At 36.7% G+C, this 19,922-nt stretch overlaps 1 protein-coding gene across 1 annotated transcript; it reads right to left on the bottom strand.

Annotated features, from left to right (window-relative positions):
• Nucleotides 1–358: 358 nt before the first annotated feature.
• LOC140153769 (protein FAM98A-like) lies at nucleotides 359–19,872 on the bottom strand. The gene is given in 13 exon segments (XM_072176621.1): nucleotides 359–1,046; nucleotides 3,358–3,375; nucleotides 4,878–5,010; nucleotides 7,910–7,992; nucleotides 9,122–9,146; nucleotides 9,148–9,222; nucleotides 10,873–10,958; nucleotides 10,961–10,988; nucleotides 11,762–11,953; nucleotides 14,208–14,284; nucleotides 15,484–15,618; nucleotides 16,031–16,179; nucleotides 19,680–19,872. Coding segments are annotated over 13 exon segments (1,434 nt in total). The 5' UTR covers nucleotides 19,736–19,872; the 3' UTR covers nucleotides 359–669.
• Between the last annotated feature and the right edge of the window lie 50 nt (nucleotides 19,873–19,922).

Below are 19,922 nucleotides of genomic sequence, written 5' to 3'. Positions count from 1 at the left end.
TGTGGTTTATTTTATTTTTTATAATTCAACAATGCCAATTTGGGGTATTATACTATATCCCAAATGCAATTCTAAAGTGTTGTCATACATCATATAGCACACCCCTAGGTTACAGTAGGGCCTACAGAATAGTAATGAAATGGCATTTCACCCTACACTACTGCAATTTCATGGATTTGAAGTATTCAGGTTGAGTTTTAAGTTGTATATAAAACATTTTTGAAGTTGCCGTTTTGATCGGAAGCAAAATTGAAACTGAATATTATAATATTATTGTTAGATTTTCAGCAAAATTTTCGTTAAAATAAAAAATAAAATAAAAAATAAATAAAATTCAACTTCTGCAATTTTTCACAAGCAAAAGCGCAGCATAAATCTAATGCGTGCGGGGGACATGAGACAAATCTATTTTTTTATTTAGCCTAACAACTTCGTAAACAATAGTACTGTTTTTTTATATACATAGTTTTTGCTTTTGAGTATTTCATGGCTTTTTGATCAAGTACACCCTTAGTTATGGATATTATGTATCTATGACAGGGTTTTAAATACATTTCATTTGAAGTCTACAGCTCACATGCCCATAATAGTATGTGGTGAAATTCAATCCATATCTCCTCTCCATCGTGATATTGAATTTGAAGAGCAAATAAGACATTTATGAGAGTTTCATCCATTGAAAAATGTCACATACCACAGAATACATAACCTGGGCTTCCATTCAACAAACAATGGAGTATTACATTCATCAATATCTTTGTCCACCTCGTCCTCTTCTGTCCCGCCCTCTCCCTCCTCCCCTTCCACCACCCCTCCCTCCCCCTCCTCCTCCTCCATAGCCTCCACCACTCGCTTGGTATCCTCCCCCTTGATAATTGCCACCCCTCCTCCTCCACCTTGTTGTGTATTTTGATACCAGCCTTGACCTCCTCCACCTTGCTGTTGACCTTGATAACCTCCATATCCTCCTTGCTGTTGACCCTGGTAACCTTGCTGCTGACCCTGGAAACTACCACCACCCCTTCCTCCACCACCACCTGACCAACCTGTAAAATAAGGAAACAAAAGATTAAACAGGCATTGTGAGATTTCACAAAAATTGCTATTTTGGTAAAAGTCCAGTTTTTAACATGTTATAAAACTGCTTAGTGCCAAAAGTGGGTAAGTGCAATAGCTGCCCTGTGAACATTTGGCAATTTACACACAGTATATTGTACTCATCTTCACATGGCAGCTATTACACTTACCCACTATACCCATACCCACTTACCCATATATAATCAGTATCTGAAATGTAGCTTAAATCAGCATCTTATAATATTTAGTAATTACTGTCTGAATCAGGTGATTAATTCCCCCACAGTTCAAAAGAAGATACTCGCAATATGTCTCTTATTTTAAATTACTGCTCAGTAGTCTCTCTGAGTATTCAATCCGACAAAATAAGTGAAATTTTCTGATTTGATTTTCCCAAAAAATCTTTGTGAGCCCTTTCAAGAACATTAATATCAATACATGTAAGTGCTCCATTAACTCATAAACCAATATAAAATTTCAAGTCACAACTATTTTTGTTGATCGTTTACTTTGGTTTATGAATGTTTATTCAGACGATGGTGGCCTACATCATTTTGATGTGGCAACAGCCAATATCGTAAGCAAAAACAGACAATGTGATGGCAACCACTGAGCCATATGTCCAATGCACAGATAAGCATAATTTTAAGGTGGTATTGGATGCATTTTCTAGAAATTAGAAAATGCTTTGAGCATGTTTTTAACAGATTAATTGATTAGGGTAAAAGTACACTGATCAATATGCCTTTTGTTTGAGACAAATCGGACATACGGTTTCCATAATACATCAATTTATATTTTCTTTGTATCCTATTGTTTTTGTCAATAATCAATGTAGTTAATGAGCTAAAATGACTGCAAAGGCTCATGAATATGTAATTTTAGCCAATATTCTGCTAAAAATCAATGCATAAATGTTCAGGGTACTTTTATTTTACACAATTTTGCCCTGAAACTTGGTCAAAGTGTTTCTAATATGTCCTAATGTATTATATAGTGAAGCCGCCCTCTAATTTGCATATTTGCATAATTAACGAACTAATTTGCATAAATGCTAATTAATTATGCAAATATGCAAATTAGGGGGCGGCTTCACTATATAATACATTAGGACATATTAGAAACACTTTGACCAAGTTTCAGGGCAAAAGTATGCAAAATAAAAGTACCCTGAACATTTATGCATGGATTTTAGCAAAATATTAGCAAAATTATATGTTAATGAGCTTCTCCAGTCATTTTAGCTCATTAACTTTATTGATTATTGATAAAAACAATAAGATACAAAGAAAATATAAATTGATATATTTTGAAAACCGTATGTCCGATTGACTCCAAACAAAAGGCATGTTGATCAGTGTACTTTGCTCTACTCAATTAATCTGTTTAAAACATGCTTAGAACACTTTTATAATGCCTCCATAACCACCTTAAAGTCTATATCATAACATATTTCAGCTATACATGAAAAAGAGTAAAAAACCATACTTTATATACTTTACCCCAATGGATTTAGACTAGTAACACATTGCTTGATAATACACAATTATTTGTCATAGTTGTATCTTTTTTTTTTTTTCAAATGGTTGTTGTTCTAATGGTTTTTTCTCAGAAAATCCAAACAGTCTTTGAACCAGACAGCAATTTCTCAAAAAGGTCTTCCTCCCCGACAGATTTTTACTCGGAACAATTATTATTTCCATCGTTGCTCTGAAAAAGACAATTGTGTTTTTGCTCAAAAGTGTTGTTTCTCTGAAAACGTCATTCAGAAGGGTTTTGCTTGTTCTAATGGTTTTTTCTCAGAAAATCCGAACAGTCTTTGATCCAGACAGCAATGTCTCTGAAAGGTCTTCCTCCCCGACAGATTTGTACTCTGGACAATTTTTATTTCCATCGTTGCTCTGAAAAAGACAATTGTGTTTTTGCTCTAAAGTATTGTTTCTCTGAAAATGTCATTCAGAAGGGTTTTGCTGTTAGAATAACATTTTCAGACTAATGCTCCTTTGGAGTAATTACCTTTTTGAGTGATGATCCTTATACCATTTTCAGACAAATGCCCCATCAGGATAAAAAAAGTAACAAATTTTCAGAGAAAAAATCTTTCGAAACCAACACTCTTCAGAGTAATGGCCAACATTGCCCACAGACAACCTTTTGGACTAAATAACATTTGGATAAATGACCCTTTGGATCAAAAACCTTTTGGGTTGTGTCTTTCCATAGAAAAGCGTGTTCAGACAAACTCTTTGGAAAATCACCATTCCCCATGGACTAACTTACCTCCTTGAACACGACCACCTGAAACAAAAATAAGAAAAAATTGGAATTAATTACACAAAATAAAGAAAAAATTGGAATTAATATATGATCTTTAATTTGAACATACTCAGAATAAATAAGCTTTCTTATGCTAGTAAACAACACTGCGCAAGCAAAAACTGGCCAAAATGGCATAACAGAAGTCAAGAACTAATTGACATATTATTAAATTTAACTGTGTGTTTTGTGTGTCACTATTCCTTAGGCAGTAATCTCAAACCATGTTCAAATAATTAAGACATAATGGTAGTCAGCAACCTTTGAAATAGTGATAAACCAGGTGTTCAAACCAACTTAAAATAGCATTGAGGCAACCTTTCTTTAACCCTAACCCCCTCAGGGCTTTTTCGCGACAGGAAGGGAAAGAAGGAAGGAATAAAGAGAGAAAAGAAAGAAAGAAGTTGTTTGCTCTGGGTGGGATTCAAACCCGAGACCCCTCGCATACCAAGCACTGGGTTGGCGACACCTTGCCACGGGTCTTGGGCTTCGCTGGCCAGCGAAACTGTGCCTTTATATCACTTAGGGCGATTGCGTCATCACACCACGTGGGATGCACGCACGAACAGCGCATATATCAAGTAGTATTTTGTAGTACTTTTAGGGTTAATCTGTCCAGTGGACAACCAAAAGCCTGGATACAACAAATCAGGAAGCTTACATACACTTTGAACTCTCTCAAATTTTGCACCTGTTCTTTGTGAATGTAAAATCTTGAACAAAAGAAGTTTGGACAAAATATGGACAATTAAAAATTGTGATGAATAACCAACCATTTCCTGCTCGTTTGTTACAACCGCATTATTTTTTTTCTTATTTCAAACACAAGTGGAAAGAGAAGAAACAAATGCACAATTGCTATAAACCTCTTGACTTATGTACTCACAAAAACATAATACATCAAGACAACTTCAAATTAGATGATGATTCAAGTACAGTAAGATTTAAGGAACAAACTAAACGTTTAATGACATCCTATAAACGACTTGTGCTTTTTTTAGGAAGCTGGCCCCCCTTCCTCCCGGAAACTTAAGTATGAAATGTTGACAATTCCAACCCAAAATATCTTTGACCAATATTTCAGCTAGTTTTTAACAAGCATAATCAAAACTTTTTGACCCCTCCCCCAACTAAAGGACTTTTGCTTATCAAACTTTTGCTTTATTCCTTAACATTCACCAATTTAACCAGGAGTGGACATCTTAAACCTGCTGGTTCCAATGCAGGGTAAAAGAATCCATATATTTGCTGCTCATAATCCAGATCTCAATAAGGACACAGCCGTCACCAACCTGTCATCATGTCATGTGACTCTGACGTCATACCTAAGTTACATGACCAAAATTCCCCTCCAATCAGCCACTCTTGAACAAGTTGTGCTGGATGACAGGTGGAAAATTGAGGAAGTCAATATCCCTTCTTGTTGTGAGACCTGCCTGAATTGACATCAACAAGATGTATCTAATGTGTCTTGAAATACTCACCTCCTCCTCCTCTGCCGCCTCCTCCTCTACCTCCTCTTCCGCCTCCTCTTGAACCTTCTGTTCTTTGTTTAAACGACGGCATCTCTGGAGGTGGTGGAGTTGCTTCTTGTGGACGTCCTCCCCTATCTGGCACCTATGGATATACAGAGAATGCAAACTAAAAGCATACCTGCCAACATTGTAAAAATAAAAATCTGTACAGGGTGCGCGCGACCCGGAGCGCGCGAAGCACGCGCTTACCCGTAACGGCGCATACTTGCCAACCTTTGGAACTAAGGTTGGTGTCTAATTAGAGTGAAGCGAGAAGCGAAACAAAACTTTGGAAAAAAGAAGTTATAGACCCATAATTACTTGCTATTCAAGGTTCAAAAAAAATTAATTTTCTTTTTTTTAAATTAAATTTTTTTTCTTAATTTTTTTTTTTAAAATTTCAAAGTTTTTGGCAACTTTAGAGAACCACTGGACCTATTCTGAAGTGCTAACATCATTCACAGGTAATTTGAAAAAAATTTGAAAACAAAATTACGAAAAAATTACAGTTTGTTATCCTTAATATGTAAACCATTAACTGGTATTTACCTCTTCATGTATCACATATTATAGATGCATTGGTTTTCCATGCATTTATAATATGTGCTACATGAAGTGGTAAATATTGGTTTAATGGTTTGCATATTAAAAATAACAAACTGTAATTTGTTCGTAATTTCTTCCAATTTTTTTTTTTTTTACTGCTAATGATCCTTATGATCCTAGCCCTTCAGAATAGGTCCAGTGGTTCTCTAAAGTCGCCAAATACTTTCAAAAAAAAAATCTTAAAAAAAAAAAAAAGGATTTGTTGTGACCTTTGACCTCAAAAATCGGAACGAATCCGATTAAATCGGAACGGTTGGCAGGCATGTAAAAGGTATCAGCAGAGAGAGTGTAAAGACTCCGCTGAGGAATTACACAGCTTATGGAATAAAACAAATTAATTCATAAAAACAATTTCAGATCGCTTAAGGGCTGGGGTATGAGCGTTTGGACAGTATTTATTTTGGGACATTAGAGCACATCAGACATATCGAATTGCATTCTGAATACGAAGAATGTCATTCTGATATCAAATAATTTTGATTTTTGAAATTCGCAATTTAATACACATTTTATGGCAAATCATTAAAATTGATATTTTTGATATTTAACAGTACTTGAAGCAAACTTTATAAATCTGATGATTTATACTTAAAGTGTATGTAGGTGGGATGAAAAACCGACGATCAATTGAAAAATTTTGACCTTTCGTATTGAAGATATGGATTTTTTCCCCAAAACACCAAAAAAAATGAGGTCTTTTGGGGAAAAAAAATCCATATCTTCAATATGAAAGGTCAACATTTTCAATTGACCGTCGGCTTTTCCTCCCTGCTACATACACTTTAAGAATATATCATTAGATTTATATAATTTACTTTCGAGGACTGTTATATATCAAAAATTTGAAAAATATCAAATTTTTATAATTTGTCATAAAATTTGTATTATATTGTGATTTTCAAAAATGAAAATTATTTGATATCAGAAAGACATTCTTCGTATTCAGAATGCAATTCGACACGCCTGAGGTGCTCTCATGTCCCACAAAAAAATACTGTCGAAACGCCATAAACGCTCATTCTAGATCCCTTAAGGGGGTACTACACCCATTGATTTTTTTTGTGCATTTTTTTGCATTTTGTGAAGAAATTACAAAAAAAAATTGGACAAAGTGGTATGCAAAATGAAGGGGCAAATCTTCTCGTTTTATTGGTGGTATCGGTATCAATGTAGCTTACATGCTTTTACAGATAGAAGCCAAAAGGAGGTACATCACTGATGATTTAAATTCACTTCATTTTGGAAAGCTTACTATCAACGGATTTCGTTAAAATTTTGGATATGTGTTGCTAACACATTAGGGAAATAAAGTTGATATGTAAAATGGGAATAAGTGGTTCCTGATTTCTTTTATGACTTCATGAACTTGGTGCTCCACAACTATCAAAAAAGGAACTGGTTAAAATGCTTCTATTTTCAATGTTGAGCTATATTTTGTATTTTTAACTTGCGACATTATTGCACTGAAACTTAATTAAGCCATAGGTAACAGGTTACAACAACCATACTACAGCAATGATGAAAAAAATTGTATTTCTTGTCACCTATACAACCATATTGGGTAGTTTTCCGTAAGCTTACCTTTTGTGATTTTGGTAACTATTTTATATTTATTTGTGAAATCCGTCTCAACTAGGCATTCTAAATTGTACTCACCATTTACATCCCAAGGTAAATTAGTATATCCACCATGCACTTCTCGATATATATCCAGTTAAAGACAGAATATCAAAATTATGCCTCATATGATATCACAGACTCTCACATGTGTATTCAAAATTGATGCTTAAATTTGACCTGAACCAATTGACCTATAACCTGACATACGGTGACCTAATAGCCTTTTCTTCTCCTAACAACTAATGACTATGCATCTATTGTATAAGTGTGTATTTAATTTATTCAGTGTTATATCATGGTAGGTATTTTGCATGCACCACTATAGATTTTCTATAGAGAGTATAACAAAGGATTTAATGTATTCTATTCATGTACCCTACTTGAACATTTTGAAAAGAATAAATTATGGTTTGTTATGAAACACAGATCTGAGTTACTAGGTTACAGTAAACAAAAAATATATAGGGTTAAAATTACTTACTAAAATGGTTGAAAGTCACTTTATATGTAGATATATTTTATAAGTTAAGGACATGAGGTGATAAACATATATATGTACTTAATAAATTTGCAAGAAAAAAAAGAAGAGGGGTACTGATGAAAATCGGGGTATTATATCGCCTTAATCTGCAAGAAATTTTTGGTACATAAACATTATGTAGCCAGAGGTTTCCAGTGGTATAAAAATCTCAACTTTTTTTGAGAAAAGTGGGGGATGAGGCTGTGGATCACAAAATGCCCTTTTAAATAAATAAACTTGTTGCATGATTACTTACCCTTCCCATCATGACTTTGTTGATAGCACATTGTGTATGTTTCCGTACTGATCCTGAACTGGTCTTCTTTAATAAAGCTAAATCTGAGGGAAAAAATTAAGATATTTGGTTTAATATACTTAGTGATTATATTAAGAAATGGAAGTCAAGTGAAGTCATTGCATACATCAGAAAACATAAATCTTTGAAACCAAGTGAAACATCACTGCTATAAAACATTTTTGAATTTTGTACAACAACTTTTACTAATAAATGATAAATCAGAATATACCCTAAAAAACAAAATATTGTAAAATTTTCATAAAAAATAGAATTGTATTTCTTTCCACAAAATGTTAGTCTAACTGTCAGATATGTCCCCTCTTAATTTTGACCCAAACAGATGAGGCAAAGCAAAGAAAATCACTAGTTAATTCCAGAACATGTCACCAATGCATGTCAATAAGCCCAATCGCCATTCTAACTTCCGGTTTTTGAGAGAAGTTTTGGGACACTTTGACCTCTGACATATCGGGGAAATTGACGTAATTATTATTAATTTACTTATTATTGTCATAATGTTATCATTTAAAATACTTAAATAATTAATTTATAAAATAATAATATTGTTTAATTATTTAATTATTGTAAAACATTTTAGATTATATTTTGTATGTACTAAAACCCAATATTTCTGAATTTTCCCAATAGGTCAAAGGTCAAAGGACAAAGTGTCCCAAAACTGCAAAAACTGTCCCACAATGCATATATTTGTGTATATTCTCTGTCCCACAATGCATTGCAAACTTCCAATGCCGAGTTGGCTTATCTGCCTATAGTGACCGAGGTCAGTCCTTTTGATGCATAACAATCTTCCTGCATGTCACATACGTAGAGTGTTATGAACATCACGAAAGCGTTTAATAATCCTTCAATCTTGATAATTATATGATGTATTCTGTCGTTTTTTTCTTCAAAATCTCAGATTCTGTCACAACTACAGCACCTGCTGCCTTGGTTTTTGCAAGGTATGTTTGTCTACTGAAGTACATGACAATCACTGAGTGCGTCTTCCTCGGCAAATACGATATGGCCTTAATGAATTTAAAGCCTTATATAAATGCAATGTTCTCTGCCCTCAAAGACAAAGTTTCTACAGACTTTGTCTTAAATTCTAAGCTGTATTTTTTATTTTAGTTTTCTTAATTGTTACTTTACTGTATCTCTACTTACCCTCCCTAGCAGCTAATAACGACGCTTATAGACACATTACTTTCTGCACCCAGCGTTCTTCTTATTGGTTGGTATGCTGCTGCCATATCATCAGACTTGCCCTACATTATGATCAAATGAGAATCATAAATAAGTAGGAATTCATTCATAACAAGTTTTAGAATTTTTATGAGTATGCCGTCACTTATCACAGTACCAGTGCAGCCGGTTCCTGTGCGCGTGGTCAAGCTTTCTTAAGATAACAGCTGAAAATCACGGAGGTAAATATTTTTGTATTGAGATCAAAGAGTTACCAATATATCTCTATATATAGATTACCAATACAGCTGAACTTTCATGCTAAATGGGTATATAACATTAGTCTATTACTCAAATAAACAAAAGAATTATCAATCAAGGAAGCTTAGAGTAGGTATTTCTGGCACCTTCCTAAAGTTTGTTCAGCTTATATAAGGCGAATAAAATAAGATCCATAATGACATGCATAGTTTGGCACAGTCCTTACACTAGTAGTGTGTTGCGTAATGTGTGACTAGCGCACGCTTATGTGAATTTCCGCGAGCATGAGTTGGGACTTTATTGACTTGTGTAGCAACAAAAGCTGAATAATTTTGGCCTTATATGAGCCAAACAAACTTTATGCATTAACATTTCAGTAAAAGCCTTAATGGTTGGATCAGATTTTCTTGTACATTCTGAGTGAATGTTAAACTGGAGTCATATTTTGAGAGGCAGAGGGGAGGATTTAAGGAACAGTAAGTGCAATGAACCCACTGCATCAGAGAGCTCATTTATTCTTTTAGCCCCAGAAAGGTCACCAACTCAATTGTGTTTGATGTATAAGTTGTGAAAGGACTCAAATACATCCACTTTGTTGTACATTCAACTTCAAATTTTAAAATTTTCTCCACAATTCCAGGTGGTGCATATTGACTAGGCCTGGCATTTTCGGGTAATTTTGTGCCCGGGTACCCGACGCATTGAATTTGAATGCATTTTGATATCATTAATAGAGATATAATTTGATATCATGACATGAAAACAAAGTATCAATTTTCATATTAAAAACACAAAACATTGTGCAATTTTTTTTATAGGTCAACCATGAATGATCCTAGTATTTAGGTCTAGGTCCAGGGACACTACAAAACCAAAAAAAAAAAAAGCGTAAAAAATTTTTTTTTGGTACCGGGCAGGGTATTTCCTGCCGGGTAATGTAATCTCGGGCAGGTACCAGCGAGCTCGCCCGAAAATGCAAGCCTTAATATTGACAAGTATGGATCTCCCTGTCCCCAATAAACACAAAACATTTATTTTAAAAACGTTTTCAACAGGTTGTATGTTGGGGTTTGTCTTTTGGTAAAAACATTTTAATAACGTTAAATGTCGGGTTATATAAACGTCATGAAAACATTTTAAAACGTTTTGTATGAAAACACACAACAACAATATTTTTAAAATGTTTTCAAAATGTTATCGTACAATATTTTTGGTAAATACTTTTTTGCCAAATAATTTGTCAACACTTAAATAACATTTTATTAGAATATTTGCAGTATGTCATCAAAAAAAATGTTTTTAAATGTTATGAAAACGTTTTATACCCTTTATATACCCTTTTTAAAACCAACATTTAAATGTTTTCTGGCAAATTGCGAATAATGTCGAAAACATTTGTGTTTGCTTGGTCTGCTTCAATGACGACATTAAATAATTAGTAAAAAAAACTATTTGAAACTTTTGATTCCTACCTTTAATCTATCAGACCATTTAAACGACTGTACTGTCACATCCAACCGTTTTAACAACATCTGGCGTCGTAGTGCATACTGCTTTTCAGCCTCTCATTGATCTTTTCCAGTTTAGCCTGTTGGCATAAAACAAAATACAACATGACAAAATGTAAGTAGATATGCTTTCTTGACAGGAATTCGTAATTTAGTATCGCTACAAGTCCGCCATCGGTTATCACAATACCGGTGCAGCCGGTTCCTTTGTGAGTAGTCTTCAATGAGTAAGCCATCAGTTATCACAGGGACCGGTTGCACCGGTTCTGTGATAACCGACAGCGGACTCATAGAAATAGCATAACATAAGACAAAATGTGATTAATTATATTAAATTTTGAACTTGAACTTGTTCCAAGTTAACAAGAAGCATAATGTTTTGCAGATCTCCTTTTACAAATTAGGTGTCTGCTTGTAGCGTGTATTATTTTGCACAATGTCCTGTGCACATGTTCAACATCGCGCACGTATACGCGACGGTTAACGCTTAAAAGGACCATTGCACAAGATTGCAATACTTATTTGGTGGACATTCCATGATGAATTCTTTAACTGCACACCACATTATGGTGTTACCAACATTTAGCTGTTCTATTTGAAATTTACAACCCCGTGGAAGATAAATCTGATGTATACGCATAGATGCATGCAGAACAGTTGCTTCAACGCGTTGCAGTGATCATCTATATAGCTCTCTTCACAAATTATGCATATCATAATAGAATTTATACCAAGAATCCATTCTGAGGTTGTAATGGTACAATAGATACATAGCTTCAATACTTTTAATATTATCTAAAGGTATTGAATGAAATATTTAATATTTTTTAGGCGTTCTCATAATACAACTTACCCACTGTAGCTCTGAAAGAGGTTTGTCAAACATGGGCTTCTTGAATGCCCCCGGCTTTTCAGTCATCACAGTTCTTACTTGCGATTCAAGTTTATTAAACAGTTGTACCTCTGTGACATTTGGTGGTGGTTTGGCTAGTTTTAAACCAATACAGATGGACTTCAAATATGTGCTTGATGCGTACCAACCACTCTGAAATTGATATAAGAATAGAAAGTTAGCTGCAAGTAATCTATAAAATAATGCAGAAGAAAATCTGAGAGGATCTTTAGTTTTATCACAATATCTCACTTCATTGGGTCATACTGGTGGTTGCAGATACAGAAGATGAGACACAAGGTTGATATTGGCCTAAACAAATTCTGGTACAATGTCATCTCGCTCGACATACTTGAGACGATAATGTGCAGGCCTAAACATTAATCAGCCTGGCCATTCCAAGTATGGATTATTTACACATTTGTCTTGGTTGGAGGGAATCCAAAAAGAGCAAATTTAAAATTAACACTCATTCCTTCCCTTTTGATTTCACACAAAAATATTTTCCCAAGAGGGCAGCGCCCCCTAACCACACGTACACACCTCCCTACCATCAGCCCCCTAACCACACGTACACACCTCCCTACCATCATGCGCCGGCAATAATGGAACTCTTGTGTAAATATTTTCCCAAGAGGGCAGCCCCTAACCACACGCACACACCTCCCTACCATCCTGCGCCGGCAATAATGGAACTCTTGTGTAAATATTTTCCCAAGAGGGCAGCCCCTAACCACACGTACACACCTCCCTACCATCCTGCGCCGGCAATAATGGAACTCTTGTGTAAATATTTTCCCAAGAGGGCAGCCCCTAACCACACGTACACACCTCCCTACCATCCTGCGCCGGCAATAATGGAACTCTTGTGTAAATATTTTCCCAAGAGGGCAGCCCCTAACCACACGTACACACCTCCCTACCATCCTGCGCCGGCAATAATGGAACTCTTGTGTAAATATTTTCCCAAGAGGGCAGCCCCTAACCACACGTACACACCTCCCTACCATCCTGCGCCGGCAATAATGGAACTCTTGTGTTGCTATCAAAACAAGGATATCTGAAATAATGTTTAATTGGCATACCAAGGACCAAAATGACGGATTTTTTGTATGTACATGATGTACAGCTGTTCATGAACAGTATGATACACAGTATAAAATAAGCCTACCGTCTGCGGTAAGTATTTTGAATGCACAATAGCTGTCGCATCTCTATAGTTCGGCACAGCTATCAACCACGCACATAGTAAAGACATATCTCTAAAATGTATTTGGCATGCTTTTATTGCGACCGTCTGACCTCCGCAAACCGAGGACTGCTCGTTTGCAGGTTGGCCCATGGTTAAAATGTAAAAAGTCTTGTGTGTGTCCTTCTTTACAGGCAAACACTGACGCATATCGCACATACACTAGACTGCTCTGCATTCCCCCTTATTTTTGATAAACAATTCATACCTTACCATGCATAAAACATAATACATCTCCAGTGACTGCCCTGCCCAGAGAAAAGAGGGACTGCTCTAGTTGAATATGACCTGTGTGACCCACCATATCTTTTACATCGACTCAACCTCTTTCATCTCAAATCTGAGATGAATGTTAATGAAGTAAAAATCAATGTGGGTGGTATATCTTAACCAATAACAGATAGGCAAGCATACATGTTTATGCATTAGCCCAACCCACTGTGTTCACTGAACCCAACCCACGTGGGGTAGCTCTATCTGGGTCAGGTAACATAAACCACAAAATCTGTACATAAACAACCAAGACTGCATTTTTTTATGAGGTAACATCATACCCAGTATTAGAGTGCATAGTTCATTGTGTATTCTAAATATAGTAGACCACTTTTCTCATGGATGGCCGAGCTGTTGGATCAGAACAGGATTGATTTTCCATGGTCAGTGGGAGGGGATGATAAATTAAAGTGGTCTACTACAGTAGACTACACACACACACACCCTGTATGTGTTCACTGCCAACCGTGGACATCATGTACATGTATTGCTATTCAACAGTGGACATGTGTATGATGATTTCATCGCCTAACCGTGTACTAAAATTGGGGATTTTTGTTGTGTATGATACGAAACGGAATTTGACTCATCAACTGTTGACCATATTTTTTTACACATTTGGTCCGCAGTCTTGAGGAAGTATCGCTCTAAAGCATTTAGCATGCATTTGCGGTCTATTGCAGCAGTTTGAAACCGTGGTGGTCCTCTGTTGTAGAAATGTCCATGGTGGAAGGTGAACAATATTGCATGTCTCCGTATTTGGCGTAATATATGCACACACAACTGACCCTTCTCCGATGTCTTCACTATTTGGTGAAGTAATGGAATGGTGAAATTAACTTTATTATATAGCAAGAAATCCCATTGAGTTTGTGTTTAGATTACCTTGTCCCCAGATCCATCTGTGGCTTTGGGTTTACTAGCTACCATCTTTGCAGCTTCCAGCTCACTTGTTAGGAAATCTAAAAATATACAAAAACAGAGTAACAAAGGATTAACCATCGTATTTTCCAAATGACACATTCAGGGTCTTAAAAAGCCCCTTTTCAATATACATACAACTGAATTCCATCAAATGTCCGAATCAAATAATACCTTTTTAAACAGGGGTTGTGTTGAACTTTTTTTCTCAAACAACTGGTCCACTATTTCAGCTTTGACCAGTATTTATCCTCTATCCCACTCATTGTGGCCCTAAACGTGCAGACACCACAGGGCGCATAGCATGCCGTGGTTCGGAGAGTCATGTAAAATGGTGGTCCCATGTACCAGAAGAGCAATATCTGGACATGTAAAAGTTGCAGGCCTTTTCGTTAAGAGCAGGGGATTGAGGAATCTGAGTATTCAGAAAGCGTGGATAAATGCCGTTTTATTATTATTATTATTATTTACAGCTTGCCAGAGGTGCATTTACAAGCTGGATTTTGCCGACAGACTGTCACTAAATTCGAGCCCTGCTTCTAAACATTCAAGTTTACGTCCGATTATGATAGTTTTACTTTCAGATACCCTGAATGCTGAATGTATATGCATGAAAATTCCCATTTCAATTCATATTTGTAATACTCAAAAATGACTAGCTCCCATGGCTATTCCAGAAAAATACAGCACCAATTTTTTTGGATACTAAAATATTATCCTGTTTTGCCAAATGAAATATAGCTTACTAATCCTTTTGTTAGTTCGAACTGGCAATAAAAGTCAAATTTTAATATTTGGTCATTTTTTGGAAATAAGGGCCAAAAACATACATTTTAAGGATGTTTTTTGTATGGTGTGACAATCAAGCCTAAAGATTTGTACAAAGACTAATTTCAAGTTAAACATTCTAATTTTTGAAAAATACATTTTCTAATCTTTTATAGCCTATACTCAAAATGTTGTAATGCTCAGACTTGACAAGTCTTAGAATTTTGTGACTACATTTTTTTTGCATGTTTTTGGTCCATTTTCCCTCAAATTGCAAAAATATTAAAAATTAACTTTTATTGCCAGTTAGAACTAACTAAAGGATTAGGATTTAGCTACATGTTTTAATTGGCAAAACAAGATAATATTTTTCTAATTCCAAAAAATTAGTACCGGTACTGTATTTTTCTGGAATAGGTTATGGGTATGGTTTGCTTACATATCATGGGTGTAACACTACTGATATACTCACCTAGTAAATGCAGCCTATTGGTTTTGTCACCAAATCTGATGGTCATATCACCTTGTGTTAATGTCTTGTACGGACATTGCAGTTCTGTCAGCAAACCACTCAACTCCAGCTCAAACATCTCGGCTTCATCAGCAGCTGTAAATCAACCATGGCCATTACCAGGTTATTTCACAAATCACATGTACATGCATGTATCTTAAGACTAAAATCTAAACCAAAAAGCACTGACTCAGTGTGGTCTTTCTTAAAGGGAGATTAGGGTTGAAATAATACAATTCCTCCAACCCCTCAGTCGAGCACTCGCATCTAACATTTAGAATTTCCAACCTTAACATTTGACTATTTTGACCTCTCAAGTCATTTACCACACTGCCTACACATGACCATATAATCAGTGTACAGCCTCAGGTTTTATAAGTCCTAAGTTCCCCTAAGACTTTTTTAAGTAAATCGAGAAACATTTATTGGTAACCTATTTTGCAACAACAACAACAACAACAACAACAACAACAACAACAACAACAACAACAACAACAACAAAACTTACATGTAGTTGGTGTGATTTTGACATCCAGTTCACAAAACACAGCTAACTGTTTGGCTAGCCATGACACTAGACCTGTAAAATCTGGGGAAGTTGGTCCACCCTCTAACGCTTGAGCAAACTTGTCATCTTGAAGCAATGGCCCATCATACCTAAAATTGAGAAGATAGAAGAAGTAAATATATTTTTACATTTGTTATTTAATAAACTACATCAATGGAATTACATGTAGGCAACAAAGGAAAATGTGAAAAAAAGAGTCATCCCTGTGCACGTTGAAGTGTCGAGCTATTCGAAAAGATAAGGGGGACCAGGTACTCAAATTTCAGGGAAGCCACCAAGGCCATTGCATGCCATCTCAGTTTTGGTCTTGGTGCCCCAGATCTTTGTCAAATCCAAGGCATTCTTCATTGGTGTCCTTCTTTGTCTTTGCCCTGTGGTCTTGAAAATGGGTGCCACAAAAAAAATTAAAATTCAAGGCCTGAGGGGAACAATCCCTGGTTCTGATATCTCTACTCGATCCTAGGTTCCTGGTTAAAAACCTCCAGTGATACTCCCATGGAGGATGTTCTTGAGAGGAAGATTGAACAAGTATGAGGTGTAATAATAATGTGCACTCATCAGGGCTAAAAATAAGGCAGGCCCTTGATCAAATATCGCAAATATCAGTGAGGGCCCAAAAGATACATCTTAAAAATAAAAAAGTTCTTGTTTTGAAAAAAAAAAAGCATCTTCTAAAAAAGGCTGCTTGCCCTGATTTCTTTGTTCTTTGTTGGAATTCTTTCTTTCACTTCTTTAAGACTTTAGGTATTAATTAATTACCTAATTACATAATTACTCCTAAGGTAAAGGTAAAGGAGACGATCTGTATAAACAGTGATCGGAGTGCCCATCTCTCTTTCATTGGCGATTGGGCCAGATTCCTCCATGTAATGTTGCTAGGGGGATCGCTACACCTCCTCTACAGCGAGTCTGTTACCTTCCCAGCATTTAAGAATGCCGGTACCCATTTAAACACCTGGGTGGAGAGGAGAAATCGAGATAAAGTGCCTTACTCAAGGGCACAACACGATGGCGTCGCCGGGGCTCGAACCCGCAACCTTCCGATTATAGTCAGTGCCCGTTCCGCTAGGCCACCGTGCTCCCCAATTACTCCTACTTATTTTAAATAATCTATTCATTTGAATGTTAATAAATCATGGGTTAGTTGGCTCCCATCACTCAGTCACTTGCAAAGTTACAATTTTTACTCTATTTTTTGTAGGGTCATGTTAAAAACAATGGCCCAAATTCGGGCCCACAAAAATGAGTGAGGGCCCTCAAACAGTTAAGATCAAGGGCTCAAATGGCCCTCAGAAATTGCTCCCCCCGCCCTTTGGCAGTGCCAGAAAATCTTTGCCCCCCCTTTTGACATGCCAAAAATATTTGCCCCCTTTACATGTTACAAGCAAGATTTTGGGGAACCCAAATTTAAAACCTTGAATTATCTTATCATGATAATTGATATTGTGCGAGTACAGCTAGCATGAAATTGTGCATATTTGAACATACCAGCCATAGTGTGCATGATGTTGCTAAATGTTTTCCTACACCTTTTTAGGGCATAATATAGCAATGGTATCCCCAAAACATTTGTGCCAAAATTGCTTTCTCTTTCTTCCCCCCCCCACTATAATTGACCACCCGTGAACCGGGTCACATGATTAGGGCTGTGCAATAATTATGAGCCCCCTCGGGGGTAAAATTTCGAATGGCTCGCCAAAAATCGCTTGCCCCCCCCTCTCGGCCCGCCAAAAATCGATTGCCCCCCCCCCTCTCGGCCCGCCAAAAATTCTTTGCCCCCACCCCCTTGAACATGCCAAATGTTTGGGATCCTAATTTCCAAACTTTAAATGATCTCTAGATGTATGTATGCAAGCGCAGCGAGCAGCGAGCAGGAAAATGTGCATATTTAAGCGTTTCCATACCGTTTTCCTAAGCCATTTTAGAGCGTTTTATTAAAAAGGCGCCCCATGAATGCGTGCCAAAATTGCTTGCCCCCCCTCTTGGCTTGCCAAAAATTTCTTGCCCCCCTCTTGTGGCTCGTCAAAAATGTCTCCCCCCCAATTTTACCCTCCCCCAGGGCTCATAATTATTGCACAGCCCAGTGCACCACATAGTCATAGACAGCCTGATTGAGTGATAGTCTCGGGTGCTTTTTACTCACACCTTCTGATGTATAGCACCAAATTTATGTTTTTAGCACCGCACCGACTGTAGGTCCAATCAACCCACTTCCAGTTTAGCTCAACAAGCTGTTAGGAAGCCACCCACTGAAGACTGAAATTGCCGGCTGGTACATGATTGCTCGAGAAGTCTAGCCACAAATTTGCTCACCGACAGCTTATTAACATTCGCGGCTTAAGATCTTTGCATTCAAAATCTAGTCAGATTCTCTAGAGCATGACACCGTGTAAAGAAGTTCAGAAGCAAACACAGCCGGTCACGATGGGCGATCACATCAAAAATGTTGCTTAACTAGTAAACTTGCACTTCAACAAAATTTTAGACTATAGGGACATTTGGCTATCTTTTAGAATACCCTACCATTTTTTATATACATATATATTTACAGTTTATGTGTATGGGTCGTTCATAAAAGACGCCATTGAAAATTAACAGTGGTAGGGTATATTCCAAAGAAATCCACCGGTCATGCGGCGGCGGCGCGGTGCCAACCACCACTGTACTATAATTAAAGACAGAGATAAAAACAATTTATCGCGTCTGATGTCACTGACAATTACGATCCTTGATTGGTTTACACAGGTTAATCAGCGCGTAAAAGGAAGACCAATCTATCTGGTGCTGATCGGAGAAAAGGAATAGCAGCAAATGGCGAAAAATTACGTACTTTTACAAGGCAAAAAGCAGCTTTTCTAGGCATTGTTGACATGGTGCCTTCGCCAAAGAAAGTTTCCTACTATAAAGACCTAACTTTTGAGATGGTTTGCATGTCGAAAGGTGCAAAATTAACAATAAGGCACCCGCTTATAAATCCGCGTTCAGCAAGTCATCATCACAACACTTGTAAACAAACCGTGCTCGAATTTGATTGACAGATGACGTCAGATGTGATAAATTCTCTTTATCTTACAGTAGACTAACAGGAAGAACTGATCAATACATGAACTCATATTTCCCACTCACAACCAAGAGTTGGAACAACCTGCCGCAAGAACTAGTGGACATTAAACTATCTACACAATTCAAGACAGCCGTAGCTGAGCACATCTTCAGCCAGGAAGAAAGCACCCAACGAGAATAAGTAACCGAAAGCACCCCTCAACATCCTCTCGTCTGACCTCCGAAGGAGGTGTTGAGAGTACCTATCAGATTCAGATCTCTGACTCTTTAATTATAGGCTATAGTAAATACTACTACAACACTGAAAACATTGACGTTAACTACGAATTTGTATATTTGGGCACGATATCACCAAAGTATTCATGTTAATATACATTGCAATTAATCATGTTAATGTACATACAATGATACCATGCATAAAATTTAAGTAAGCTTAAAATTAAATTTAAAATCTTATTTATATTTTTGCTGGCTAGCTGAAAACCAGGTCCAGGAAGTCAGTGTACCACATGTAATGCTAGCTTACCTGAGGTCTTCAAGGCTATCAAGTACATCACTCTGTTGAAGACTAGACTTGGCCATTTCTATCAATTTTGTATAGGATCTGCCTGCATTAAAATTTTACATTCAGGACATTGCACCACCAGTCCACGTTGTTGTTGTACAATGTACAGGTGCATGTTTTGTGAAAGATAATTGAAACCAGCAAGATTTTCCCACGTTTTGAAATAAGTGGGAGCCTTAGCACGTGGAGTACCTAGGTTCCCTG

The sequence above is a fragment of the Amphiura filiformis genome, chromosome 5 (assembly GCF_039555335.1).
Source record: "Amphiura filiformis chromosome 5, Afil_fr2py, whole genome shotgun sequence".
In the NCBI taxonomy this organism is placed as follows: domain Eukaryota; kingdom Metazoa; phylum Echinodermata; class Ophiuroidea; order Amphilepidida; family Amphiuridae; genus Amphiura; species Amphiura filiformis.
The sequence above is the reverse complement of the archived record's forward strand: the minus strand, read 5'-3'. Positions and strand labels throughout refer to the sequence as shown.